Here is a 9,102-nt window from a genome sequence, read left to right on the forward strand (position 1 = left end):
ACGTTTGAGCTTGGCATCCCTGCCGCCGTAATCTGGTCGATGCTGGAGTGACCTTTGTCCTTTCGAGTACCGGCTTGTGACCTTTGTTGATTTGCCTCCAAGGAGTTCCTTGTTCCCCTGTTTGTGAATCCAACATTCGTTCCTCCTTGAGCGTTCGGTTGAGATGTTGGCCTTTTGGACGTAGGGGTGCGTAAACAGGATCTATATCGATGCACCGGTTGATCGAATCTGCCTTGGAGTACCATGCTTCCAGAGATTCACTCCCGTGTCTCGTGTCTCCGTATGCCAAAATTTTTGCATTTTCCAGATTGAGTTTATGGCCTTGTTGATCGTCATGTATGAATATCAAGGACAGGGGGTCATGCCTCGTGACAGTCGCACTGTGTTCCTTTATTCGTGCCATAGTCTCCTCCCAGTTTGTGTTCCCCGTTTGTCACTCCAACATCGACCAGATTACGACGGCAAGCGATGCCAAGCTCAAACGTCACGTGGCCATCGGCGAATGAGGACACGGGACAGTGGGGCAACCAATGGAACCGCCCGACCGAACAACTAATCGCGAACAAAAGTCATCCCCGGCTAACAGTACGTATAGTAACACACGCGTAACACTATTCAATGCACAACCATTAACCCACCGCTACGCACTACTTCGCTCCCCTATAACGCACTGATGATATCACCTCGATTGGTGATGAAACGTTTGGATCAAAATGGCCCAGCTCAGCGAACAAGCCAACAACCATCTACACTGAGCTGCCGACATTTTCCTCTATAGAAAAAATTTTCAAGTATTTAGCCGCTTGCTCTAATTCCATCATACTGGACTTAGAAAACTCTAGTGTCAATACCAGGTACCGGAATTATTCTACCAGGTACATCAATAAATAAACAAGGACAGGAATCTTGGCTGGTCGTAATATCTCTCTAAAAATATTCAACGTAAGAAACAGATATAATTCTGTGACGGGATATCCTGTCTCCCAAAGGTTTGTTTTGTCCTGATTCTGACTCATTTGAATCTTAAAGTGTCTTTTATTGGCCTACAAATTATCCTGCGGGACAAGCATATTCACGCATCTTATGAAGGAGGCGGTGACGGTGAAAATTTGGTTGAAATCTAAGCTGATTGTTGGTAGACGTATCTCAGACCTGTGATGGAAGTCACATGGATCATACAAGACAGAGATTAAAATGTGCGAGTGACGTTTGTGAAAGAATACCATCTATAGGGTTATATTGGAGCACAAAACCAACTATTCTCCGCTGATGAGGTTTATCTCCTTATCGTCCTACGCCATTCACTTTTATCAACGAATCTGCAACAAAAATCTGCTGCAGCACAATGCTGAGTTCAAACGCAGGCATTGCGAAGAAGGCCAAACACAATCCAGAGCATATCCTTCCAAACAGAAGTACCTCCAAGTGAACTGTTTTCTTTGCCTACGTTTGTTGGGATATATCGAGTTGGTGAGGTATCCCTGGAAAAACAAACAGCCGTATTCGATGAAGACAAAATAGGCACTCCCATACATTTCTAGATAGATATTTCTAGATTACATTCGCCGCGTAGACAAATTGCTGAGATTACCGTGATTAATTATAAGTTAGTTTTTTGGCAATTCCCGCACAAACCTGGCTTTGTGAGAAGGTTACATTGATGTCTTTGATGTTATGTACGGTATTCGCCTTTAATTAGCTTTGATTGTTGTGTTTTTACAATTCCACCAAGCTGCCAGGCAAAGAAACGCGACAACGAGGAATAAAATCACAATCTCAACCTTAGAATTAATCAGGGGTAAAGTTGCATTTTGACATAAATTTACATTCGCAAATTGTCTCCAGCTGGATCAGACAGCTGGAAGACTTGGTGAATTCAGTACTACATTAACCACCAACAAGAAATGACAAAAAAGTATGAATGGAAAATGGGTTGACAGTCACTAAAGTACATTGTGAAAACTGCCTTACGCTCCTTTATCAAATCTCTAGAATTCTGCCATCTTCAGAAATACTCCCCACCGAGGTCGCAACAAACACTACCCTTAATCTATCATAGCCTGAAATAGGCTTGGCCGGAATACATGTGAGAGATCCAGTCTTTTACACTTGGCTGAATTTTCAATTGTCGACGAAAGAAAAACATTTGTCAAGACTACACAATACCTTCCAAAAATAGCCAGTTTCCGGAAACCGGTTTAATGGCATAAATAATTCATGAATCTTTGGTTAACAAAGTTATCCAAATGATATCACAGGAAGATCAAATGAATTGATCGATCGTTGGACCACAGAGTCATTTAATTGTTTGACGTACTGGCGCACACAGTATTGTACAACTCAGTCCTTGAAAATAGTTCGATTATGCCTAGTCATGAATGAGCGTGTTAGTGCAAACCCTACTTAATTCTTTGGCAGTTTTACACAGGCTACTCGGAAACTAGTGATCTACACCTGAGAATGTCTAAAAAAATTTCACCTATGACAATTCAACCGTAAGAATCCGCCATTAGGCGAGAACGAATGCTATTGTCGCGAACATCTCAACTTTTTAATCCAATCCAAACTGTTCCTGAAAAATATGCATGCCTGTCTTGTTTGAGCTTTCATATTGGACGCAACAGCTTAATCGTTCTTCCTCCACAAGCACAGTTTCAAATGCAACTAGGCACGCTAGCTCCGCCTTGGTAACGATTTACTTACATCCCCTAATCCCCCGCTTCGAGTACCAAACTTGTTTTGTTGACTGGCCTGTAATTGCAACATGTCAGAAGGAGTTCGGACATTAATCTCTTTGTAAGCGCCAACGGCTCTGTGAATTAGAATCCCGTAGAAGAAAACGCTAATACAGATAAGCTGGCTAATTTGTCTACTGCGTAGTGGTGCAGACCAGTTTCTCGGTGAATGTTGCGCTGTCCACTTTAAACTCCATCCACTGCCAAGAGGAAAATTTCCAATTTTTCATATGCACGTTTGAGGAGACTTAAAGGCTGAAATCTTGGTTGAACTAAGGAAGTTCAGTACCAAATTTTGAATTTTTCCATTGATATCGCGCAAACTTTTTGCAGGAAAGCTTTGGAACTAATTCAACTAAGAGGATATTTTACATGCCTAATGGTTGAAGGGAGTGAAATATTAAAACCAAATCCGCCATCTTCCTTAGAGAGTACACATACCGTACAATAAAACAAAAATGTTCTCAGAAACTTGTAGCGAAATTTATCAAAACCTACATAGAAAAATGTATTCACTGCCACTGTCAAATCATTTGATGTCCAATGCCTCCTGAGGATTATTGCCCTAAAATGTGCTCATCTAATGAACCACCATACGTCGTAAACATTTTTATTCGTTTAAATATCATCATTCGGAAGCGTCACACATTTACTGGAGTGCTGATGCTAAGGTGCATGTTGCAACTCGGGGAACTCGAGTTCCACTCACGGTTTATCTTAGAATATTAAGCTAACTTGAAAATGCAGATCGAGTCCCACGCTTTGACGTAGGTTGGCCAGAATAACACACTCATGATCTGAACGGGACTGCAGACAACTAAAACAAATAAGGCATGCAACTAATCTGCGGTTGGTCAGTGTTTGACATTCAAGGTAATGAGACCATTTTGCATTTGGCCTGCACTTGATATATTTATCCATGGCTAGTCCGCCCTGTCGATTAAGTCTTAAGATTAGCGTTAGCATACGTAAATATACCTAATTCACCTACATGAACACATTTTATCAGTTAGCACCAAGATTTCAGTAATCAGACGATCATTGGTTTGACCACTCCGTAGGGGATATTCATGCATGAACAGCAGGAACAAAACAAGCCTAATCGTTAAAAATGTTTTCTGATGTTGTATGTTCATTTCTGTTGGAGTAAATCCGTCCGCACATAGTTAAATAAAAGTAGAATTGTATGACTTAAAACCGGTACTGCATAGTTGGGTATGCTCCAGACACTTTTTTCAGCGAGTAGCCCTTAAAACAAATAGCGTGCATATAGCAGCCAGAAATGCGTATCGGCATTTGAATATAAGACATCACTGGATGCATTCCCAGTTCCTAAGGTTTCGACCCAACTCAGTGAGTCCTATAGATGTGGGGTGCGCCCCACTTCAGAAGGATACCTACACTTTTTAATTCGTTTCAAAGCGTTGGCTCTTATTTCTCTGAGTGTTGCAATCCCTCAGAAGCCTGTCTGTTATTGGAGTATCTGAGCCAAAAGTGACATTTGATGTTCTGTATCGTTTTGAGCTTTGTATTAAAAGCCAGTCAGGTATATGGTTGTCGTTATCTGACACTTACTGCAATCTGCACTCCCAACTGCCCCCCATCCATGAAATCCTTTTTCACATTGTACAATCGCATTCTGTATGTCAAAATAGTGGTATTTTCAGTGTGTCCCCAAATTGCTGACCAGGTGTGCAACACTGCAATGGTCGAGCCTGGAAATTGGTCGGTGAAGGTTCTGTCACCAGTCGACGAAGCGTGATCATGATGGATGGTTATGATCTTTATAGATCAGTGACAGTGTTTGTGAAGGAACTTCTCAGACTCTACCAAGGAGGATAACTGCTTTGTATATGAAGATTCCACATGGATAAGATGAAACCAACTTTGAATTCAAAATATCCAGGTAATTTATCGCGCCAGCTTGGAAAATTCTCCCTTATGACAGCCTTATATAATATTTAACTGAGAAGCTTTTTAGCTCTAATTACGCTTCTTTTAAGCTTTCTCAGATGCAAAGACCAAGAAACTATTGTGCGAACTGGGTGAGGGAAATATATTTTTTCTAAAATATGTAAGTTTGTTCCTGGGCCCGAAGTTATACTGGAAACAGTGACAGAGATCAGCGTTTTACAAATGAGTTGTCTGTAGATTAAGTGATTTCAAGTTACTGCCACATATGTATTTTAGAATGTGTCGCCTTGAACATGTCAAAGATGGAGCGCCGATGGATACACTGAAATTGAGAGCTAGTTAACGCAGTAAATATTTCCTAGGCCCACGACAACTTCGTTGTGTCGTCAATTTGAAAATTTTGTATATATCTTTTGTTTCTTTTCGTCATAAATACTGATTTTTAGACATGAGACCTACGGCCCAAACGTCCTACTCTAGTCTGAAAGAGATAAATGCATTCACTTTCCTTGTGTATAACTATGTGAATAGACCCGCGCTGGTGGCATCTTCTTGGTTGACGATGGAATGCCCACCAAATAACTGTCGAACAATAGTTGTTGCTCCCAGTTCTGTCCTAGTCTTTGCCAGCTATTAATTGCTCCATGAGAACCACTAAATCAAAGGGGTTAATTCACTTTTCTTGAAAGTTATGTGTTGCTCTGCAATTTTCTCGCCAGTTTACTCAAAATCAAGCTTGATGTGATGAACATGACTGATATTCTGTTCGTTGCTCTATTTATTATTCTCTTGTTTTAATATTCTATATACTGTATATAGTCGCCAATTCGAATACATACGTGCTGGTTGTTACGCTTCGCTGAATTCTGGATTTCTAGTTCGTCTGGTTATACCGATATACGTACGAAACTTAAGTATCACATTTTGGCGTCGCGATTGGAACAATTCATCATGCCAGCCGAAATGGAACCGTTAGATGTTAATTCAACTGCGCGTGACGTAGAGGATTATTTGGAACGGTTTGACATATGGGGCCTCACAAAATCTAATATGGGTGATAAGAAACTCACTGCATATTTCCTACATTTCGTTGGCAAGGTGGCGTATACTTTGATCAAAAATTTAGTAAATCCTGAATCTCCAATCGATATTTCTTACACTACATTGAAGAAAAAATTCTTCAACACTTCAAACCGAACAACTTCGTAGCAGCCGAAAGAGCTAAGTTCAAGATGTTGACCATTAACCTGTAACAAAACTTTACCGCGCAAAAGGAAGCGGAAGCTGTTTTCTGTAACCCATGGTTCCAGATGACGACAAAAACAAAAAACTCAGCTAACTTCATGCTGTCATTCACGTTTATTTTAAAATGGCAGACAAATCTGTTGGGTCAATTTTGATGAGAATATAGCACTTAATACAAAGGTTTTGGTCACGATAGAACCTCCAAAACTCCCACCAATTTATTCAAGCATTTAGTCTGGTAGTGAGTGACCATGAACGAATATAATTTCTTCCTTCATATAAGTACAGCCATAATGTACTACAGTACAACAACAAATCCGCTAAGTAAGTCCTAAAGACTTTCCGGAGCAAATCGCGATCTATCAAATGGATCACGCAAAAAGTTCGTTGTAACAAATAGTCATAAGACAGCTCTTTGGGGTTATAGATTGTTTTATTGGCACATCGTCCATAATCTAATAATTGCAAAGTAAAGGAAAACATTGTCAGTACTCTCGACAGGCAAAACACCTCACTTCCTCCATGGATAACGTAGTCTGTCCACTAACCACTCTTGTCAAAGATTACTAGATTTCATTTGTTTGTTGAAATTGTAAAACGCATGCCAACAAGGTTTGCAAAATACCACAATCATTGAATATATTGTTTCAATAACAAAAGCAACAAAGCAAGTATCTTAGAATATCCCTTTCCTGCCGAGTGAATTTTGCCAGGGGTTTTCAAATTCCCGGAGTGCTATTACTCAATGAATAGTATAACCCTATTTAAAGCAAAAGTTAAGCTGCACCATCAACTCACCAATTTTGTGGAATGAGTTTGAATTGGCCAATAAATTCCATTGTATGTTTACTATGTGAAGTGGCCACTTTTCGGGATTAGGTTTCAAAAATGAATCTACCTTTTTATTTCCCAAAGTTTCAAAGACTTTATGTATTAGATGGGCAAATGCCAGGAACAATGTGTAAACGCTGCGTAAAGTCCCGTCTCTCATATTATTCTAGCTTATTATGTCACAATTATATGCGAAAAAGTAATTGAGTAAAGTTCTAATTTAGTTGAAGCTGAACGTAATTAGGTCAGAAATATCGGGTGGCCAACTGGATAAGTTGGTTGAGCAGAGCTTGGTTACAGAATGACGTTGGATAATATTTGCGATAAAAGGACTATTTACTTTTACCAGTCAACTAAACATTACAAACTGTCCGAGAAGTATAAGAAAACTATTTTATAACATTTATTTCTGCGTATATCTACAAGCTCTTACTAAATGCCATTGAACACACTTGTGAGGAATATACTTAGATGAATTCCTAAATATTACATTTAAAAGACCCTGAGTTATAGTTCGGAAAATACCGTGTAATGGGATATGAAAAACTTGTAAAATGTCTAAAGCTGCGCGAAAATCTGACTCCCTGGGATGAGTCACCGAAGTGTTTCAGAAGAAGGGTTTTAAAATGATAATGAGCAACTCAGTGTTACCAAGGATTTAATCGTAAACGTCTCGGCCTATTCGCGTACACCCACATACCTTTAGTGACGATTGTCGCTTTAAATCGAGGACGGAACTATGCGTCCCGATTGGACTAAACGGTATGTTGCGCAAATACAACCATTTTCTTCCATGTACTTGATCCAAGCTCTCAGGTTTATTGTATGTATACAGTGATATCCAACACCACCCTCGTGGAACACTTTCTTTGGTGTTCAAGAAAATCTCCTTGTCAAATTACGCATACGTGAACTGTCAAACAACGGACTTAAAATACGTTCATTGAGACCATCACTGATGTAAACTTATGTTTACCTGTCTTGGTCTAGTTCAGTCAAATCAAAATAGCGTTATTTGTTTGAGCTTACGATGCTGGTGAACCATAAGGCGATGACTTACTAGACAAATCTCTAATATATGTATATATATATATATATATATATACAACTAGCGATTATACCGGTTCCTGCTGATCATCTGTCCTACTCTTCGGACTGGAAAATTCAGATTCACAGTATAGGTAATTCAAGAAAACTGTCCGTTGCAATTATGGTGGTTTCTATCTTGTTCACATGGACATTTTACTTTTAAAGATATTGATAAGACAACTGTACTGATTTCTGTATCTGCAATGCACGGGATATGGACTGTGGACTGCGGAATAAAAGAACAATCCCCAGAGTCACAACTAAAGCATTCTTAGTCATAATTAGTGCTCACTAATTAGTTGTCTGAGTCATTTATGCGAAATAACAGATTATTTGAGTCAGTTGTTATTCTTGACGAGCAGACAAGTAACCTGTGCATTATGTGTGACCGAAGGAAACAAAATATGCACCTTGGCGTACAATACTCCAGCTGATATTTACAACTAGGCGTAAAAATGTGACAGAATTTACTATAAAGATTGTGCAGCAACGCGGCTGCCGAGATCCGGTTGTAGTTGAGTGGCAGGTGATTTGAGTACGAAATTGTGCCTGTGGTTCAGGCTTGTCCAAAATACTCAGAGTTCGTCACCCACACACGGCGAACTGGTACCAACATAAAACTCAGCAGAAGTTCATACCTCACAAAATTACATATGCAAAACATTTATCTTGCGTTGTAGTAGAAATCGCAACGTGAACGGTTGAGAAGGCTTTTTGTGCATATTGTATGATACAATTAAACAGGAACTCACTTACAGCAACTGGTTTCACAGTAAAAAACACGGCGTTATTTAGGCTCAGGTTTCTATTGTGAATAAACCTCGCGCAGTTTGGTGGGGTGGAGGAACCCGTCGGTTTACCAGAAAATTTCGGCGATCAACACTCTCTTTTGCCTTAAGAAGATACAGCAGATAGGTATACTGGTGGTCGTTGGCTTGTTTGCCGAGCTGGGCAATTTGATTGCAAACGTTTCATCACCAATCGAGGTGACATCATCAGTGCCTTATTGTGGAGCGTAGTAGTGCGTAGCGGTGGGTTGGTGGTTGTGCGCAACCACAATAACGCACTGATGATGTCACCTCGATTGGTGATGAAGCGTTTGCAATCAAATTGCCCAGCTCAGCAAACAAGCCAACGACCACCATCTACGATACCTGAGATAGGTATACTGTTCCTAGGGGCGTATCTACTTAATCGCATACTGTTCAGCATAGGTAGATAAAGGCCGCAGAAAAACACGCGGAGTATTGTGAGAACTTTCGCAGGCCACTGAATCAGACTCTTTAAC

General features: G+C 40.1%; 1 protein-coding gene across 1 annotated transcript; it reads right to left on the reverse strand.

Moving 5' to 3' along the window:
- Window positions 1-484: 484 nt before the first annotated feature.
- Window positions 485-8,807, reverse strand: T265_04057 (hypothetical protein; the record flags this gene model as incomplete). The annotated part of the gene is made up of 3 exons (XM_009168692.1): window positions 485-611; window positions 684-772; window positions 8,721-8,807. 3 exons carry the CDS (start codon window positions 8,805-8,807, stop codon window positions 485-487), a joined length of 303 nt encoding a protein of 100 aa, XP_009166956.1.
- Between the last annotated feature and the right edge of the window lie 295 nt (window positions 8,808-9,102).

Source organism: Opisthorchis viverrini, assembly GCF_000715545.1.
Source record: "Opisthorchis viverrini unplaced genomic scaffold opera_v5_63, whole genome shotgun sequence".
Taxonomy (NCBI): domain Eukaryota; kingdom Metazoa; phylum Platyhelminthes; class Trematoda; order Opisthorchiida; family Opisthorchiidae; genus Opisthorchis; species Opisthorchis viverrini.